General features: G+C 44.0%; 1 protein-coding gene and 1 non-coding gene across 2 annotated transcripts in view; one reads left to right on the top strand and one right to left on the bottom strand.

The window, feature by feature from the left end:
- NCEH1 (neutral cholesterol ester hydrolase 1) overlaps positions 1 to 21,052 on the bottom strand; it is a 61,008-nt gene extending 39,956 nt beyond the window's left edge. The window contains exon 1 of the mRNA XM_032258292.1: positions 20,587 to 21,052. Coding sequence (XP_032114183.1) covers positions 20,587 to 20,724 — 138 coding nt within the window. The 5' untranslated portion in view covers positions 20,725 to 21,052. The remainder of the gene's footprint in view (positions 1 to 20,586) is intronic.
- On the top strand, positions 15,001 to 15,108 carry LOC116536544. The gene has a single exon (XR_004262696.1). It is a non-coding gene; the product is annotated as a U6 spliceosomal RNA (small nuclear RNA).
- Positions 21,053 to 21,288: the final 236 nt, after the last annotated feature.

Below are 21,288 nucleotides of genomic sequence, written 5' to 3'. Positions count from 1 at the left end.
AGGTTATAGTGAACCGAGATCATACCACTGCACACCAGCAGTGTACTGTACAAACAAAAACGACATGGACCTGAATGAAACATCCAGTAAATAAATTCCTCAGGAGAGTTAATAATAACTCAATCTTAGATCTGATGAGTTTAGTTGTGAAATTAAGCCACACTGACATAAGGAGCCAGTCGAAAGGATATTGTCTAGTCCATGTGCAATTCTGTAGAGAAATCCTAGTAGTAGGAATTCACAGTTTAGCAGAATATCATTAAAGGCCCATCTTTTGGTCCGGGCGTGATGGCTCATGCCTGTAATCCCAGCACTTTGAGAGGCCGAGGCGGACAGATCACTTGAGGTCAGGAGTGTGAGTCCAGCCTGGCCAGCATGATGAAACCCCATCTTTACTAAAAACACAAAAACTATCAAGGCATGGTGGTATGTGCCTGTAATCCCAGTTACATTGGAGGCTGAGGCAGGAGAATTGCTTGAGCCTGGGAGGTGAGGTTGCAGCAAGCCGAGATTGTGCCACTGCACTCCAGCCTGGGCGACAGAGCAAGACTCCGTCTCAAAAAGCAAACAAACAAAAACTTATCTGTGGGGCGGTGGGGGCAGTGGCTCACACCTGTAATCCCAGCACTTTGGGAGGCCAAGGCAGGTAGACTGCTTGAGCTGAGAAGTTTGACATCAGCCTGGGTAACATGGTAAATCCCATCTCTACTAAAAATACAAAAAGTTAGCCAGTTGTGGTGGTCCACGCCTGTAGGCCCAGCTGCTTGGGAGGCTGAGATGTCAGGATGGTTTGAGCCTGGGAGGCAGAGGTTGCAGTGAGTCAAGATCATACCAGTGTACTCCAGCCTGGGCAAGAGTGAGACCCTATCTCAAAAAAAAAAAAAAAAAAAGAGAGAGAGAGAGAAAGACTCATTTTTACTGAGCTCATAGCTGGCTTCTCTTGACCGAATTCTCTCTAATCTAGGTCTCAGCCTTCATTTCCTCAGACATCCAACCGTATAGGCCGTGGGGCTGCACTGATTTTGCTTACGTGAGTTCTATGTGATACTAGATACTGGGACATGGACATGCAAAGCCCTCCCAACGATCTAAGCGGTTCCAAGGGACCCGAGGAATAAGCGTAAAGTGTCCTGAAGGAGACTTGAGGTTAAGGCTCTTCAGATGGGGGTCCTAGGTTTTATGCAAAAGCGCTGGGTGATCCTGGGCCCTTCCAGAAATTTGGTCATACATGCTAAACTTTCCACACTTTCTTTGCATTTTTTTCCTAATTTCATAACCTACTTCCCCTGTTCTCGCTTTTCTTATTGTCTTTCTCACACCAAGTGTTCCTAGTTGATTCTAGAGGCATTAATATACCAGGAATCAAGTTCTCTTCCCCATTTTTTCTTGGAGGAGGGAGAGCTAGGAAGGAGTAACATGAAGGAGTTTTAAGAAAGTGGAAAACATGCTTTGCATGAAAAGAAGTGGGCTGGTATTGACACAAGCTGCTTGCTGCCTTTCTGTTTGGGCATCTCCTGAACAACTGTAAAGTTAATGGACAATAATGGTGAGAATTACAGAGCAGGGGTCAGAAGCTTTCACTGATGAGACATAGCTGTGCTCCTTTAATCCAACCAAATAGGCCTCCTTCCCATGCTCATTCCTACCAACTTGGTTTTGTTCATGGTTTGTCATTTTTTTCTCCCCTGCTGCACATGCCATGCTTCCCTTAGCCCCCGGGCGATATTATTCTGACCCATTCTTAAGGTACAGCTTCCATCTGAACCTTCCCAACGCCATGGCAGCTCAGTTTCCACCCCCTGGAGTTCACAGCCTTGAAAGCTGTCCCGCCCATTTGAAAACTACCCACGTACTGACTTGCCTCCCGGCATCTCTAGGCTGATGGTTCCTGTATTATTTTGCTCGTTGCAAAGTATGTTTCACCTTCTCAAATGGATTCTGAATCTCTCAAGCACAAGAACCACCCGGAACAATTGTGAAAATGAAAGTAATTCAATAAATATTTGTTAATTACATGAAACATTCAATGAGCTTCCCGTAGAATACAGGCTATAAACTCGTCTTCAGGGTCCAGGGCAACTAATGCAGATGAGCAAAACAGGTGCAATATCGGGGAGTAGAGAGTCTCGTGGTAAGCTAGAGAAACAACGCCCTAAGAAAAAGCAGCTGCTGCTCAGTCACAGGCAATGTGTGACATGGAGATGCTGGCCTCACGTTGCCAGATGGCAATTTTTCAAGAGAAGGAGAAAGCCCAGGCTGTGTGAAATACCTGTAACTTTCAGTGTTGGCAATGAGTTAAAAAATGTTTAATATGCAACGTGGGCCAAAAATAACACATGCAGGTCAGTCTCTTGCTGTCAAGCTGGCTGTTTGAAAGTTCAATCACATCCTGGCTGGGTGCGGTGGCTCACACCTGTAATTCCAGCACTTTGGGAGGCCGGGGTGGGCAGATCACCTGAGATCGGGAGTTTGAGGCCAGCATGACCAACATGGAGAAACCCCGTTTCTAATATGAAGTACAAAATCAGATGTGCATGGTGGCCCATGCCTGTAATCCCAGCTACTTGGGAGGCTGAGGCAGGAGAATCACTCGAACCCGGGAGGCAGAGGTTGTGGTGGGCCGGTATCATGCCATTGCACCCCCACCTGGGCCACAAGAGTGAAATTCCATCTCAAAAAAAAAAAACCATTTGATCACGTATTGTCAAACAATAACACGTATAATTGACAGTGTTCTATCCCCTAACCTGGACAACAAACAGAACCAAGGCATAAAATTGAAATGTGATGGTTCATTTTGTTTAAAATTTTTAATTATGTTAATACATAGAAACAGTTTAATTAGAGAACAACGAAAATGAACATGGAGGCTGGGCGTGGCGGCTCACGCCTGTAATCCCAGCACTTTGGGAGACCGAGGCGGGTGGAACACCTGAGGTCAGAAATTCGTGACCAGCCTGACCAACATGGTGAAACTCCATCTCCACTAAAAATACAAAAATTAGCTGGGCGTGGTGGCGGACTCCAGTAATCCCAGCTACTCAGGAGGCTGAGGCACAGGAATTACTTGAACCTGGGAGGCAGAGGTTGTAGTGAGTTGAGATCATGTGACTGCACTCTAGGCTGGGCAACAAGATCAAAACTCCGTCTCAAAAAAAAAAAAAAAAAGAGGAAAGAAAGAAGAAAATGAGTCGAGCAGTGGCTCAAGCCTGTAATCCCAGCACTTTGGGAGGCCGAGGCGGATGGATCATGAGGTCAACAGATCGAGACCATCCTGGTCAACATGGTGAAACCCTGTCTCTACTAAAACTACAAAAAATTAGCTGGGCATGGTGGTGCATGCCTGTAACCCCAGCTACTCAGGAGGCTGAGGCAGGAGAATTGCCTGAACCCAGGAGGCGGAGGTTGCGGTGAGCCAAGATCGCACCATTGCACTCCAGCCTGGGTAACGAGAGCGAAACTCCGTCTCAAAAAAAAAAAAAAAAAAAGAAAGAAAGAAGAAAATGAACATGGACATGGAGATTATGTAGACATTAAAGGAATTTATTGGATCTTCTCCAGGACTGCAGAGCTGATGCACTTGTTTCCTTTTAGGATTTCTTTTCCCTTCAAAGCATAGTTTTTCCTTGAGTCTAGTCTTGCCAGAGGTAATAATGGTCACTCTTGGGAAAAATAACAAAATAAATGGAAAGACTAATTTTTCTGAGGTCATTACTGGTTTGAAGTTAGAAGACTAAAGGAAAATAGGCTAATGAGATCATATATTTTTATATAAAAATATGTATCAATATATTTATATCTGTATGACAGAAAGTCCAAGCTGCCTAAATGCTATCCTCCTCACCCTTCACCAAGGATAACGCTGTCCACGCTCAAATACCAGGAAGTAGGCTATTTATAACTGGCTGTTATGATGGTGTCCAGTACTGTGCTAAGGGTCACGGGCAATGCTAAAGGTATTGGCCCTTATCCCTGGGGCTGACAGGTTAAACCCTTGTTGGTAACTTACAGGCGCTCTGGACGTGCAAGACTCTACAACCCAAGCAGGAGTGGAAGCTGTCAATCCTCACATCAACTGAAAACCAAAGGACTTTCAAAGCACGTAAACGTCTTCGCCTTTGCAAACAAGCGGGGAGTTCACATATGTGATCTAATGTGGCTAGCACTGCCTAAAGTTTTGTTTTGTTTAAACAGCAGAACTGTTTTCAGAGACTTTGGTTCCCTACCAGACTACCCTTAGCGGGGACAAACGCTTCTTGCCTGAAGCTGAATTTGATTTCTGGAACAGCCGAAGTTCTTCTAGATAATAGGTTGTAGTAAAGTTGAGGATATCATTTTGTTCATAACAAGGCAAAACTATAAAGCAATGAGACTGATATTCAAATGTACCTCATGAAATGACTTGGAGGAACATTTCTAAGTATGCATTTTAGACCTGTTCTGTGTATTAGCAATGGCATCACCTTTAGATTAAGCTTAGAGCACTTTAGTTGGAGGAATAGGCACCTTGCTTAAAAATCCTTTTTTTTTTTTTTTTTTGAGATGGAGTCTGGCTCTGTCACCCAAGCTAGAGTGCGCTGGCACAATATCAGCTCACTGCAACCTCCGCCTCCCAGGTTCAAGAGATTCTCCTGCTTCAGCCTTCAGAGTAGCTGGGACTACAGGCACCCACCACATCCAGGAAATTTTTGTATTTTTAGAAGAGACAAGATCTCACCACATTGACCAGGCTGGTCCCGAACTCCCAATCTCAGGTGATCTGCCCACCTTGGCCTCCCAAAGTGCTGGGATTACAGGCATGAGCCACCACACCCAGCCCTTGTATTACAAAATTAGCTGGGTGTAATGGTGTGGGCCTGTAATCCCAGCTACTCAGGAGGCTGAGGCAGGAGAACTACTTGAACCCAGGAGGCAGAGATTGCAATGAGCGGAAATCGCGCCACTGCATTCCAGCCTGGGTAACGGAGCCAAATCCCATCTAAAAAAAAAAAAAAAAAAAAAAAAAAAAAAAGAGTCCCTGTATTTCCTTCTCAGGGTAGTAAAGTAAAATTAGAAAGACTGTAAGAGTAAAACAGACCACTTTCCAATTTCCTTGTACCCACTTGCAAGCTGCATGAGGTTGGGGAAAATATTTAGCCTCTCAAGCATTTTTTTTTTAAAGAACATTTCTTTAAGAATATAGAGTATGAGCGCAAGAAATACACTTGCTTACTGTTCTTTCCCCAGAATAGTGCTGGTGCAAAGTGATGTGCAATAAATATGCAATGAAGGAAATAAGAATTTTAATGTCAACTCTTTTCAAAGAGGTTCCAATTAAACAAGGTAACCATTTAAGCTACTGAAGTAACAACTTAAAAAAAATCAATTAGAATTGTTCCTGCCGGAAAATAGCGCAGCACAGCCACATCCTTGCACATTGCTATAAATTGGAAAATAACTTAAACATTTGTAATAGGACCTGCAAAAATATTTATAGACTTTGATCTAGTGGTTCTACTTTTTAAGACTCTTTTGAGAAAAATCCTAAAAAAGCTGATTACACAATATGTTCACTGTAACATTATTTACGGTAGCAAGTAACTAAACAGTCTAAATTTTTGGTAGTAGGAGAATAGCTAGGTTTAAAAAGGACGCTAGCTCTAGTGCATCCATTACAAAAGATGGAAATATGCAGTCGTTTGACAAATCCTTCTGGTAGAATTCTACTATTAGTAGTGCATATTCAATCTAACAAAAAAAGACAACATAAATTCAAAAAGAAATAGTGGTTGTATTACTGTGAGACTATAGGTGATTTTTCCCCATTTTTAAAAATTTCTATAGCATGATTACCTTTTATAATAAAATAAGTCAGTTCTAATTTACTGAAGAAATTATACTTCTGAGGGGAAATTTTTAAAGTAGCTATGACATCCAGGATTATGGAACTTAAACATCTACTCTGACATCCACACTGCCTACTCATATTCAGGTATTTTGCTGCTTTGTACACACTTTGCTCACACAGCTTGTCTGTCTTGCCCGGGCAGTAGACTCCTTCAGATACTTTCTTCACAGATACAGAGGGCTGAACTGTAGGTTCTGTTTGTTACTGGTATTTCTTCCGATTCCCCTCATGATCAAACCCCAGTCCATCCTTCAATAGCCACGTGAGACCTCCCTTCCGCTCTGGTGTCCTGTCCAACTTACCCCTCGGGTCGTCACTCCTGCCTTCGTGCTCTCTAATACTTGGTTTAAGCCTCTACTTTTATAACTTGTTGCGTTATCATTATGAGTTTCTCAGTCTCTCCTTCATGTTTGTTCCCCTAGGCCTAATATACCACCTCTTACATAATCTGTGTTCAATATAATTGTGGAATGAATGAATGCATTGCTGTATGTTTCCTTTCACTATTGCTGCGATGTTCATGCTTTCTGAAGAAGCAGGCAGCTTACCGTTTACCATTTTCTGCTTAGACTCTTCATGGAAAGAAAACGGATATCCAGGGCAAAGGTAAGCACTTTTTTTTTTTGGAGACAGGGTCTCACTTTGTTGCTCAGGCTGGAGTGCAGTGGTGCGATCTCAGCTCACTGTAACCTCCACCTCCTGGGTTCAAGCAATTCTCCTGCCCCAGTCTCCTGAGGAGCTGGGACTGCAGATGTGTGCCACTGTGCCCAGCTAATTTTTGTAATTTTAGTGGAGATGGGGATTCACCATGTTGCCAGGGCTGGTCTCGAACTCTTGACCTCAAGTGATCCACCCACCTCGGCCTCTCAAAGTGCTGGGATTACAGGGATGAGCTACCACACCTGCCTGCAAGCACATTTTGTTGGTGAATTCCACTGATGCTGCTTTATTGGAGAAACGGGATGCACAGAGACTACTTCCTGTCAGGGTGTTATCACCAATACCCTCTCTACTGTAGACGCTGTCCAGGGACTTTTGGTCACTCATCAGTCTATTCACTCAGCAAATATGTGAGTGTTTACTTTGTGCCAGGTACTTTTAGGAGCTGGGCACACAGTGGGGAAGCCCACAGACAAGCCCCTCCCTGCCAGAGCCTTCAGCCAGGCAGTGGAGATGGAATTACTTAGGAGTAATTAAACAAATAGACAATTACCAGTGACAGGTAGAACTGGAAAACACAGGTAAAGGAAGAACAGGGTGTAGTCAGAGGAGGTAAGAGGGAAACTAGACTGGGCAGTTCAAACAAGAGGTCAAGTTCTCTAACCACAGACGCAACCCTTTAGACAAACATGAAGAAGCCTTTGTCTCCAATAAGGCACCACAGCTGCCAGCAACTGCAGTGTTTGTTTCAAACTTTAAACAAAGAATGACCTTCTGAAGTAATACATGAGGGACACAGCAAGAAAGAGACTTAAAGAAGTTTTTGTTGAAGACAAAAAGCTACTAAAACCAAACAGAAGAAAAACCTCATTGTTTTCAATCAAATTATATTATTTGGCCACCAGGAGTTAGATGCTCCCCTAAGGTTTGCAACAGAATATTTTTAATTATTTTTCTTTCTTTACTTTTATTTTGAGACAGGGTCTGGCTCTGTTGCCCATGCTAGAGTGCAGTGGCGGGATCACGGCTCACTGCAGCCTCAACCTCCTGGGCTCAAGTGATTCTCCCACCTCAGCGTCCTAAGTAGCTGGGACCACAGGTTCATGTCACCACGCCTGGCTAATTTTTTAAAAAATTTTTCATAGAGATGGGGGTTTTACTATGTTGCCCAGGCTGGTCTCAAACTCCTGGGCTCAAGTGATCCACCCATCTCGACCTCCCAGTGTGCTAGAATTACAGGTGTGAGCCACCGTATCTGGCCTAGAATATTTTTAGTAAGTAAAGTTTATTTCACCAAGTAGTACTTACTTTTGATGTTGATCGTGTGCTTCATCTTCCTATTAGCTTATTAAAAGTGACCACAATTAAAACAGTGAAATAGATCTAACAACACAAGGCAGGCTCATCTCACCCATGGCTGGGTCATGTAAAGACCTCCTTCAGGCTTTGATACTTTCAGAAACGTCACAGCAGTAGCTTCCTGTGTGTGCCAGCCCGTGTGCTGCTTCTCATCCATTCAGACCCAGCTGCATGAGCCAAAGTGACTGGCCTGGATTTAAATGCTACACAACTGTAGAACTAACAGCATTTAATCTAAAATGGACTAAGTTTACTGCTAATCTGGTGTGAACCTTTTTTTTGAAACAGGCAGAAAAGGCTAGTTAGCCTGTGAAGAGGTCAGATTGTAAAATATGTTTCCACATCAATGGAACATTAAATTAGTTATTTGGGGAAAGAGTTGTGTTTGTGTGTATGTGTGTGTATGCATGCATATGTGTGCATATGTGTGAGCATGTGTGTGTGCGTGTGTGTGTGCGCGCGCATGTGTGTGCATGTGTGTGCGTGTTTGTATGCGTGTGTGTGCACGTATGCGTGTGTGTGTGCACGTGTGCGTGTGTGTGTGTGCGTGTGTTTTACTATTTAGTACCTCAGTAATTTCCATCAGTAACCTCCACCTTGAATTTTAATCACAACTTATAAAGTATATCTTGACTATTTCTTGTCAGAAATGATAGCTCAATATCAACATGGCCAAAGTCAAAACATCAGTTTTGGAAAACATCCTTGACATCACTCCAACAAACAGGCTACAGGTTGAGACACTGCATGGAAAACGCACAGGTGCCGAGTCCACTGTGGGGCCCCAGAAGGCCCATTTCAGTCCGCAGGGCCCTCGGCTTCTCAGGGGAGTTCATCCATCCCAGCCCACGCCGCCCTGCTGGCAGTGCTCTCTGGGCTTCTCACGTCCTCTCCCAGCTTTTCTTGTTTTCCTAATGTTTGTCTCCTCCAAGGCTCCACCTCTTCTCGGCAGCTCTAACACCCTCCTCATTCAACACTGTCTCCTCAGGGGATTTCATGGATTTCCAGGGTTTCCGTGATCACTGACCTGACAACCAATTTCTCCCCATTTCCTGTATTTCCTTCACTTATTTGTCTCATGTTTTTAGCACTGGATTGTAGCTCCAGGAGGACCAACTGCTGTTTGTCTTGTGAATTGCAATATCCCAGTGCTAGCACATAATAATTGCTCAGCTAACAAATGATAGAGAGGCCATGCTATATTATCTCAATTATGGTGGTCAACTGGAAACCTGCCTGAGAGCAACAGTGGATTGGTAAGCATAATGGTGACAACAAAAGAAAAAAAATTACCATTGTAGTATAGTGTAGACAACTGACAAAAATCAGATCTATTTCTTGTGTGTCAAGCACTGCTCCGAGTGCCTTACATATTAACTAGTGTTTGATGATGATGGCAATGAGTCATAAAGCTTTATACGCATCTTATGCAATCTTCATAACTTTCCAGACTCAGCATTTTAATCACTGGCTAGATCAGTAAACAAACCCTCAGGTACGTCCTCTATTCAAGGTCACACGACGAGTATAGCTCAAAGCCAAGATCTGAGAACAAGTCTCCCTGATCCCAAAGTCCATGCTCTTAAATGCTATGAAAATGTTCCCCAGCGTTTGGTAAATACACCATCAGTTGCATGAGGTGTTTTGTAAAATAAGAGATCTATAGTCAATTGAATTTGGGATTCATTGTACATTCTTTTGAAGATTCAAAATACACATTAGCTCAGTCAGATTTCTTAAAGATTTTACAGTTAAAGAAGAAATCCTGATTAACTCTGTTAAACTTGGCTTATTTAACCATAGAGCCCTATTCAATGTGCAATACATAACTTTTTTTCTTTTTTTGACAAAGAGCCTCTCTCTGTCATCCGGGCTGGAGTGCAATGGTGTGATCTCAGCTCACTGCAACATCTGCCTCCTGGGTTCAAGTGATTCTTGTCCTTTAGCCTCTCGAGTAACTGGGGCTACAGGTGTGCCCCACCATACCTGGCTCATTTTTTGTATATTTTTTTAAATATAGACAGGGTTTTGCCATGTTGCCCAGGCTGGTCTCAAACTCCTAAGCTCAGGCAATCCACCTGCCTCGGCCTCTCAAAGTGCTAAGATTACAGGTGTGAGCCACAGTGCCCTGCCAATATATATCTTTAAAGCAAATACTGAGGCCATTAGCCTGAGGTTGTCACTGGAACCAGAGCCCCTAAATAAGCAGGCCAAAACTCAATTCAACATAAACAGTAAAACAAAACTTAGGCTGAACCTATGAGAAACCACTAACCTCTGACCACTGAATTATTCCCAAATAAGGCAAAATGCCTAGCTGTAGCCCATCAGGTAATTAATTCCTCTGCCTCTCTTGGGTGTTTGGTCTAGAGAATCTTGCTGCTCACTCTGCAGAGTACAGTTCTCTAAACCCCTTCTGGTTGTGAGTGCTGCCCGATTCATCAGTCATCCTTGGCTCAAATAAACTGTTAAACTTACTTTGTATCAAGTTTTTTTGTTTTAACAATATTAGCATCGTCAAGGACTACAATTTGTAAATATATAATACACTTCTTCCCTATGTGATGCATTTTTTGTTTTTTTGTGTGTTTGTTTGATGAGACGGAGCCTTGCTTGGTCACCCAGGCTGGAGTGCAGTGGCATGATCTCAGCTCACTGCAACCTCCGCCTCCTGGGTTCAAGCAATTCTCCTGTCTCAGCCTCCTGAGTAGCTGGGACTACCGGCGCCTCCCACTATACCCAGCTAATTTTTGTATTTTTAGTAGAAACAGGGTTTCACCTTGTTAGTTAGGCTGATCTTGAACTCCTGACCTCAGGTGATGTACCTGCCTTGGCCTCCCAAAGTGGAATTACAGGTGTCAGCCACCATGGCCAGCCTTGATGTGTTCTTAATGTGGATCATACAGCTAAGTCATAAAAGAGCTGAGCGTAGGGGGAGAGGAGTGAGAAGGGAAAGAGAGATTGAACAACCGTAACAGGAAACTGTTGAGTATAGCGGAAAGGGCCGTGGAGTCCAGCAGACCTGGTTCACAGCCAGCCTCACTACGCAGGCCCCTGTCTGTGAACAAGTTACTGAACTTTGTTGAGCCTCTATTTTCTTTCCTATAAAATGAAAATATTAACTACTATTTTATAAAGTGGTTGTGTTGATAATTCTGCAAATGCATCTATTATTATACAGATATCTGCCAGCAATCTTATTGTTAAAAGTTGATCATTTTCTAAAAGCAGAATTTTTTTTTTTTTGAGACGGAGTCTCACTCTACTGCCCAGGCTGGAGTGTAGTGGTGTGATCTCAGCTCACTGCAACCTCCGCCGCCCGGGTTCAAGTGATTCTCCTGCCACAGCCTTCCAAGTGGTTCGGATTACCAGCACCTGCCACCACACTCGGCTTATTTTTGTATTTTTGGTAGAGACAGGGTTTCACAATGTTGGCCAGGCTGGTCTCCAACTCCTGACCTCAGGTAATCTGCCCACCTCAGCCTCCCAAAGTGCTGAGATTACAGGCATGAGCCACTGCGCCCAGCCTCTAAAAGGAGAATTGACTTGCCTTGCTAAGAGAGTTAAGGAAGCCCCGATCATTGCTGCCTAGCCTTGCCTCTCGGGAGCAAGGAAGAACCATGTGCAGTGAAATGGATGTGACTGAAACCTTGGAACGAAGTGACTTGACCTTGGAAATGGTGCATATACCAGAAACAGTGAGACAAACATCTTCCACTTTTTAAAAAGTAGATTTCAATGTGATCAAAGAAAGATAGTTTGAGTCTCAGGGCACGGACAACAATATGGGACAGGCAGCTCCAAAAAGGGTCTCTCAGCCTCTCATGGGGCATTCATCAACTATCCTATTCAAGAGGAAAAAGGAAAGGCTGACAGCTCTCCAGTGTGGAAAACCACCAGTGTTCTTTTAAGGAGATGGCTTATAATTATAACTAATATTTAGTTAGAAACAGACACGTAATTCATGACAAATTTGAAGACAAGCATAAATCTATGAAAACATAAGGAAGTTAGAAACCCAAAAACAGCGAGGCTTGCAAAACAGTTGTGAAGGACAACTTTCAGCTACGTTCAGTCAGAAGCACGTGGAAAACCACTTTTGGCTAAAACCACTTTGGCTGCGTTCAGAGTCAGAAGCACGTGGAAGCACAGGGTCTGCTCTTTGTGGCAGACACAGTAACACGGCGATAACAGAAGCAGAGCCATGAATTCCTGATTTCTCTCTAGTCTCTCTATCATCAATGATCTTCAAACAAAAACAAAACCCCTAAAACAGTAAGTGGAAAATTATGTCTATGATAGGTAAGAAGATTTATGATTTGGTGAGGAGCCTGTATGTAAGGAAGTAGCAACATATAAGGGTTATAAAAGTAAAACAAAGCCCTAGCAGAGTGTTGAGACAGAAATTAAGGCTGAGGCAGGGCAGTCAGAGGGCAGGAGATGGGGAAGTTCTCCAAAGAGATGATTTCTGAGTTGGTATTGAAAGATGCGCGGGATACTGACCAAAGTAAAAGGGTGGGAGGGCGTCCAGGACAGAGGGGACAACAGGAGAAACTTAAACAGGTTCATGAGCGAAACTGTCATCTGTGACACACTGAGGCTGCCGTCAGCAACATGGTGCCAGGTTGTAGCAAGCACCAAGGGTCAGTCAAGGAACTTAGCACTTTTATTCTACAGGGGATAGGAAGCCTGGGTGGGGTGCAGCGGTGGTAATTGGAGGGCGAAGTCAGATTGGAGCACTGAGGACTGGGAAACAAAAGATCATTTCACAACGTTGACTTGATTAGGCCGAATGTGTGCAAGTCAAATAAATGCAGCCTGAGCATCCGTCCAGGTCTGACGGAGAATCATTCCGGTTTAAAACCATTGTTCTGAGACAGGCATGGTGCCTCACACCTGTAATCCCAGCACTTTGGGAGGCTGAGGCAGGAGAATCACTCGAGCCCAGGAGTTTAAGACCTGCCTGAGCAATATAGGGAAACCTCATCTCTACAAAAAAAAAAAAAAAAAATGCAAAAATCAGCTGCACATGGTGGTGTGTGCCTATGGTCCCAGCTAGTCAAGAGGCTGAGGTGGGAAGATTGCTTGAACCTGGGGAGGTGGAGGTTGCAGTGAGTGGAGATCGCACCACTGCACTCCAGCCTGAGACCCTGTCTCAAAACAAAGAAAAAAACACTGTTGACCTAGCATGATTATTAACAGCAGTCCCTGCTACTCTCAAAAATGTCCTGGTTTGGACAATAAATTATATGGCTATCTAAATACATGTAACTTGGAGACTATCTGTGTTTAATAACAATGATAATAAGCCGGGTGAGGTGGCTCACGCCTATAATCCCAGCATTTTGGGAGGCTGAGGCGGGTGGATCACCTGAGATCAGGAGTTCGAGACCAGCCTGGCCAATATGCTGAAACCCCGTCTCTGCTAATATCCTCTCTCGCTTCACATCCTCCCCTCCATCAGCAGCTCCGGTCAGCTTTCTTCCCAATCAGTCCCACTTCATTAGTTCATGCTCTCACCTGGATTGGTGGCTCCTAAGTGGTCTCTGCCCTTCACTTCTGCTTTCTTAGGTTCCAGTGTCTACACCGCCACTGAGGAGGCGGGCACTTGAATGATGGAAGGAGAATTATGATAGAGACATTTGTGGGTTTCTGCAGGAGCCTTGGAAAGAACATCTGAAGCAGACCTGGGCACTGGGGCAATGTATCTTATCTGAGATGTCAAGGTTGAGTGCATTTAAACAACATTTAAACATTGATATGGTTTTGAGCATGTGGCTTCTCTGCTAGCAGACTTTCAGTCGCTCCTTTCTTGTCCACAGAGCTTTTCCTCACCTGCCTGGTGCTTCCCTTCTGCCTCCCTCTCTGACTTCAACTTCAAGCTCCAGCCAGTCTAAACCACTTTTAGTTCCTCAGCTGTACCCTCCTCTCCCACCAGAGCCTTCACATACTGCTGCTTCTGGCCGGAAGGCCCCTTTCATCATTCTCTTCTCTGGTTTCTGTTATAAGGAAATCTAGCACAGTGGTTAAACTCTTGAGTTCAGGAGTAACACTGGCTGGAATTGAATTCAGGCTCCACCTCGTATAAACTGTGTCATCTTAAGCAAGTCACTTTTCTTTGCATTTCAGTCTCCTCCTTTGTCACATAAAGAACACCTGCCTGATTGTATTACCATGGGCTAAACTTCATGCAAAGCACATAGCACAGTATCTGCCACAGAGTAAATGCTCCCTACATGCTCAATAGATGCTATTGTTACTGTAAGCACTCAAACTTGATATCTCAGATTAGAGACATTTCCCCAATGCCCAGGTCTGCTTTAGATGTTCTTTCCAGGGCTCTCGCTGCAACTCACAAATGCCTCTATCATAATTCTTCCATCATTCAAGCTCCCACTTTCTCACTGGCAGTTGATTTATCATCCCTCACACTTGACTGTAAGCTTCTCAAGATTAGGTATCTGCCTTACACATTTCTGTTTAGCCAGACCAGCTCCCTGCCTTGGTGTTCACTTAATATTTATTTAATAGGTGACGACTTCCAGGGTTTTAATTTTATTACACACTGAAAGATAGCTTGTTAAAATTTCATAACATGACACACCTTAGATTAGGCAGCGAATATAGTCAGGTTTTTCATTTGAAAATTCAATTATAGGTAGGCACAGTGGCTCATGCCTGTGATCCCAGCACTCAGGGAAGCCAAAGCGAAGGGATCACCTGAGCCCAGGAGTTTGAGACCAGCCTGGGCAACACAGTAAGACTTCATTTCTCCTAAAAAAAAAAGAAAGAAAGAAAAAAATAAAAGAAAAATAGCTGGGCATGGTGGTATGTGCCTGTAGTCCCAGCTACTCAGGAGGCTGAGGCAGAAGGATCCCTTGAGCCCAGAAGTTCAAGTTTCCAGCTATGATCACACCACTGCATCCCTGTCTGGGTGACAGAGCAAAACCTTGTTTCTTAAAAAAAAATAAAAATAAAAGCAAAAAATGAAAATAAGTCGAATTACATTTCCTCATTCTATATAAACATAAAATGAAGGGTAAGTGGTAGACAGTTCCCACATAAGTACATTTGGCAGCAAAGGGAGATATATGGTGTTCACTTCAGCAGCACATATACTAAAATTGGAACAATTCACAGAGGACTAGCATGGGCCCTCCAGAAGAATGACACATATTTGTGGTGTTACATGTTTTTTTTTTTGTTTGTTTGTTTGTTTAAAGTAAATATAGCTGGGAACAGTGGCTGATGCCTTGTAATCCCAGCACTTTGGGAGGCTGAGTCGGGCAGATCACCTGAGGTCAGGAGTTCAAGACCAGCCTGGTCAACATAGTGAAACCCCGTCTCTACAAAAATACAAAAAAATTAGCCAGGCATGATTGCCAGGTGCCTGTAATCCCAACTATTCGGGAGGCTGAGGCAGGAGCATTGCTTGAACTCAGGAGGCAGAGGTTGCAGTGAGCCAAGATGGCACCATTGCACTCTAGCCTGGGTGGCAGAGTGAGACTCCAACTCAAAAAAAAAAAAAAAAAGAAAAAAAATATATATATATATATGCTATTTTAAAAGAAGCAATTGTGCATAAAAAGAGCATTTAAGAATGATTAACTGTACTTTCACACTTCATAGATATTTCTCAGGTCAAGCTCAAACTGCATAGTAGAAATAGGATGTCCCGTTAAAATAATGAGGGTATTTCTATGTTCAGGGCTGTATTTGTAGAAGCACTAGAAAAAATAAAAAGGAAAGTATTGACTGGGGATTATCTTACATATCTGGTAGCTGAATCAACTGGAACTTAATGTTTCATAGGGTCTACCTGCAGAGACCAACTCAGGTTGTTCACCCGTCAGAACTCATACTGATTCAATAAAGCCCTTGACACTATTCTTAAAAGCTTTCTGCTGTCACATGTTTAAAGAAAAATTCTAGCAAATCAGCTAAAAACTGTGGTTAGTGAAGTTATCAATGTACATGAAGAAATACATGTCATCACAATTTCTGCACAGTAATTATTTACTAACATTTTCAAGTTAAATTTACCCGACATTAGTAAACATTCCAGTTTAAAACTGTTATGAAAGAGGTTAGCACGTTGGAGTTCTGCAGTTTCCAGCTGAGCTGTCATTTAAACCACACCCACACAGCCCAAAAGCACATCATGCACTGAGAATTCAAGTGAGGTGACATTAAGTCTCAACAAATTTAGGGACATTTGACAAGATGAAAATCCTTGATCAACTATGTCCAAAAGCACTGTCATGCGTAAGAAACGGGAACACCCAGCGTAGGTATGAATTTCAGCACTTCTTTTATATCATACCACTAAAAAGATTCGCAGTATCAGCAGTAGTGAGTTAGAAAATGATCCAGGCCGGGCGCGGTGGCTCATGCCTATAATCCCGGCACTTCGGGAGGCCGAGGCAGGTAGATCACGAGGTCAGGAGTTCAAGACCAGCCTGGCCAAGATGGTGAAACCCCATCTCTACTAAAAATACAAAATAAATTAGCCAGGTGGTGGTGGGTAGTCATCCCAGCTACTCAGGAGGCTGAGGCAGAGAATTACTTGAACCCAGGAGGCAGAGGAGGTTGCAGTGAGCAGATAAAACACCACTGTACTCCATCCTGGGTGACAGAGTAAGACTCTATCTCAATAACAACAACAACAACAAAACCCATGTCTTGTTTGCAGGCTGTAGGAATCTTCTTCAGCCTCTTCAACCTGGTGCCTTCACTACTGAGATTAATGGGGGTTTGCCACAACAGCCCCTCAAGGTGCTGGGATTACAGGCATGAGCTACCATGCCTGGATAAAAAAATGTGTGTGTGTGTGTGTGTGTGTGTGTGTGTGTGTGTGTGTGTTTTAAGATGGGGGTTTCACCATGTAAGCCAGGATGGTCTCGATCTCCTGACCTCGTGATCCACCCGCCTAAGCCTCCCAAAGAGCTGAGACTACAGGTGTGAGCCACCGCACCAGGCCAAGAAAAAAAGTTTTAAAGTAATTTATTACTTCATGTTCATTGTGGAAAATCTAGAACATACCAATACAAAAACTGAAGATAAAATCTTATGGCCCAGAAAAAAAAATCATCATGTTTTAAATTATATCTTTCTGCTTTTTCTACACAAACACAGATACACGTTTTGATATATAGTGTATACGCTATTTTGTAGCTGTAGCTGTTTCCTGCTTAACACACAGTATAAATCTTTTGCAAGTCATTAAACATTTTACAACCTAAATTTTTTAACTGCCTAGTATTTTCAAATATGAATTTACCATTATTTAATCTTTGACTGTTCTTAAATTTTAATTCTTTTAAATGGCGCTACAAAAAAGAAGAAAAAGAAAAAGGTTGCTGAATGTTCCTTCGCATTTATTATAAATGGCAGTGCTTTTAGACAAGTTCAACAAGTTTGGTTTTTTTCTTTGTCTTATGGTGCTGACGAACAAGTTTTTTAATCCTGTAAAATGTTGCCATCTTTATGGCTTTATAGCTATCATTACTTACAATAAATTCTATCTAGAGGGATCACGGGTCAAAAAATAAGCACGCTTTTAAGGCTTCTGATAGATATTGCTAAACTGTTCTCCAAAAACCATGGTTCTAACATGCATTTTCTCCAGCAATGTACACTTCTCAGTATTTTAACCTGCACTGAGATTACCTTTTTAAAAAAATCTGTTTGCATAGCATTTGGAAATCAGCCTTCAGGACTTCCCCAGACTGTTCTTTTGTTCCTCTAGTCTCCTGCTGCCTGGTCTTCATCTAAATCACTCCTCGCCTTTCCAAGACCTACTTTTGTTTGTGCTTTTCCACTGCTCAAGTCTTAGGTGGCTTTGCTGTAACGCTGAAATTTGCCTAGCTAGTATTTTATCCCCTTAGGGCCAAAGTATCAACTAATCTGATAAACTAATCCATGCTAATGTAAAGGGCTCATTTCCAGCAACATGTATGCAATATAACCTGCAGATTAAGGAAAGTTCGTTGTCTACAACAGCAATACGTTTTATCTTATAGAGCAGTGGTTCTCAAGTTTTGCTGCAATGAAGATCATCTGGGGAACTTAAACACTGCTAGGAACACTAATCTCCCAGAGATTTTGAGTAGGTTTGGTATGTAGTGTAGCCCGAATATCAAGTTTTGTTTTGTTTTACAGTCCTTAGGTGATTCTAGCATAGCATCCGTGTTTGAGATGAGTCTGAGAGATCCTAAGTTGCTTCTTCTTAGGGAATATGGGGAACCCCAAGGAAGAAAAGTGCAATGAACATAATCTCAACAATCTGACTCACTGCACAAGACAAAGGAGATAAAGAGTAGGAAAGGGCGAAGCATTTGCCAACGACAACAGAATAAACCTAACATTCACGATTCTCGACGGTAGGCAGGTGGTGCCGCGTTGGAAAGTAGACTGAGCCTAATCTCTAAAAAGCTTCACTTGCCTTTGCAATTGAGCCAATCAACTCAAACTAAAATTAGTTGAGTAATGAGGTTGACACCACGCAATTTAGTAGCAGTGCTCCAGGTTTCAATTACATAAATTACCTCCAGTTTATACTTATTTTATTGCTTCAAAAAAGGTGAGCATTCTTATAGATGTTCCCACAATGGACCCTTGGGGACAACCTGAAGACTAACTACAAGAACCAGGCACTCATATACATTACTAAGCCTCACAGCAAACCTACAAGGTAGTTATTTGCCCTATTTTACAGGGAAAACTCAGGAAGATTTGAGGTGACACTGGTAAATCACTTTATTAAGTAGAATATGTTTCTGTCTGACCATAATGATCTTTCTGCTATTTCACAATTTAGAAGAGAATTGATGAGAGCCATTTCTCTGCAAATCCACTCATGAGCCACAGTGTCAGGCGACTCATCTACTGCTGACTTCAGGTTACACCCACCATCATTCCCAAGCACCACTGGAGGGCATACTCTGTGGAGGACCTCACACTGCCTTGTCATTGATGGGCTGGCAAGCCTAGCAGGGAAAGAAAGGCTTTTCTCCAAACCTAGCTTGTCCTAGATTACTTATGATGGAGAAGACTTCTTTGGCGACCTGAAAACTAAGAATAATCTCTGCAGCTAACATAGCAGTTTGATCTTTTCCCTGTTTTCCTATGTTTAAGTTATTCTAGAAGACCATTAACCCCCCCCCCCCCCCGGGGAAACATCACTGTTCCGCGATCTTTCAAGGACATTACTCTCAAATTACATAATTTCATGGGGGAAGAGAGGGATTGCAGGGCTTCCTACATCAGAACTGACTTTCCCGACATCAGTGCTAAAGAAGGGGATGATCATTTTCACCATGTCAACAATATAGGAAGCAGGAGGAAAGGAAGGTGATGGGGGCGGGGGGCGGGGGGCGGGTCTATAGCTTCACAGACCTTTCCTGAGAAACAAAAGGGGCTTTGGAGGTGAGAATGTGGCTGAATTCAAGAAAAGCAAATCCATGCTAAGAATGTGCTACAATAGCTTACAATACCCTAGTAAGGGACTTTTGCTAGGATAAAGCCCCGCAGATTATGTAATCCTACACATAAATGAGTGGACAGGAAACAGGAATACAAACCCGCCAGGAAAACTGATGATTTTATACAATCAGCTTTCTCAGGTTGAAATGATTTTTTTCTCTTTCTCTAGTTGTCATTTCTGAAAGAAGGAGTTTATAAAAAATATTCTGAGATTAAAGCCCAAGGTTGGGGTAATGGAGGAGGCTTGCTTTTGGAGAAGGTTAGAGTTTAGATCGAGCAGCCTGCTCAGAAATACCGTCCAATCAGAGGGCTCAGCCTTGGCTGCAGACTGTAGTTTAGATTCTGACACTAAAAATAATGCCCCTTCCGTGGAATAAACCAGACAGTTACATTTTCCTGTCTATGGAAGGAATGAACACACGCCCAAGATACAGTGGAGAGAAATGTTATCCTCCCAGGTGAAGGAAAGTAACCTGGCTCAGGAAAAGTCTATCTGACAGCCAAGGACATAATAAATGCTGCAGGGCAAGCAGAAAACACGCATCATGAAAACACGGGCTGCCGCCTCCTCACCTTTCAGCCAGCCCAGCCTCCCAGTCCCGTTTCCAGGGCTGAGCTGAGATCTGCCTCGGGTGCAAGATACCTCTGGTTCCTTACGTGCTTGGATGGGGAGCCTGCCTGCGGGCTCGGGAAGGGAGCGCTCCACAGCCTGGGGACACTGGGAGACCGCCCTTGCCTGCTTCGCTTCTAAGGTGGCTGCATTCCCAGGAACCAGAGCCTGCTTTTTCCGAGCACTCCTAAAAGCACTTAACTCACTCTCTGCCGGCCCCTACGGGAGAATGACAGTGTGGGGAAGGGTGACTTATAAAATGTGGATTTATAAAACGCCTTTTGACGTTGCAAACCAAGGAGGAGGAAGATATTTAGGACCGACGACAGTTTAAGCAGTTGTCAAATTCTATCCCAGCACTTCTCCCACGTCACAAACACAGACGAGGAAAGGCAGCTCTTGCTCGCTGCTAGCAAGGACGCGAACGCGGTACCCTGAAAATGCCCGACCGGACCACCGTAGAGTGGCAGCCTCGCTGCATTAGGAAAAACCTGCGTTTTCGTGGAGCCCGGCGGAGACATTTTGCACCCCCTTCAAGTATTGCGTAAGAGGAGGAAGGGAGAAGCCGCGCTGGGCTGCACCTCACCACTTGCTGTGCACCCCGGAAAGTGGCGTCCAGCAGCATCAGCTTCCAGGGGTCGGACACGGAGCTGGGCAGCGGGATGTAGATGTAATAGGCGGCCAGCGCCACCAGGGCCGCGAGCAGGACGCACGATGACCTCATCTTCGCCCCGCGCCCTCGGCTGGGCGCGCGCGGGCTGGCGAGGAGGACAGCGCGCTGCCACCCGGAGACCTCCGGCAAGTTTCTGCCCGCGGCAGCTGCTCACCCACGCGTGTCTTATAAGCCCAGGAGCCAATCAGAGGCGGCGTCGGGAGGAAGTCGCAGCGCGGACATGCCCCTCTACGGTGTCCTTGCAAAGCGTGGCAGCCACTCCGGGTTCGAGGAAGCTCCGTGCTGCGCGGGCCGGAGCACAGCGGACTCTGCAGGACACTGGCTCGTATTGCACGCGTGTGAGGATGCAATCCACGCCTGCAACACACGCATCCCCACGCGCGTGCACTTTCCTCCTAGAGGGTCTCAAGCGGAAGAGAGTTTCAGTGTGGTGCGTCTCTGGCCAACGCACATGGGTCATTCTGCCTCAGGGTATTGAGAAAGGTGATAAAAATTCTGTTTTCTGGAGCCACGCTTGGAGTGGTTTGTACGTCCTAGCTGATACAAGGCAAAAGAAGATATGAAACTCTTCTGGCTCAAGCAATGAAAGGCCAGTGGTACATCTAGCACCCAATC

Source organism: Sapajus apella, unplaced genomic scaffold, assembly GCF_009761245.1.
Source record: "Sapajus apella isolate SASKATOON/1434 unplaced genomic scaffold, GSC_monkey_1.0 scaffold101, whole genome shotgun sequence".
NCBI classification, from domain to species: Eukaryota; Metazoa; Chordata; class Mammalia; order Primates; family Cebidae; genus Sapajus; species Sapajus apella.
This window is presented reverse-complemented; position numbering and strand designations above follow the sequence as displayed.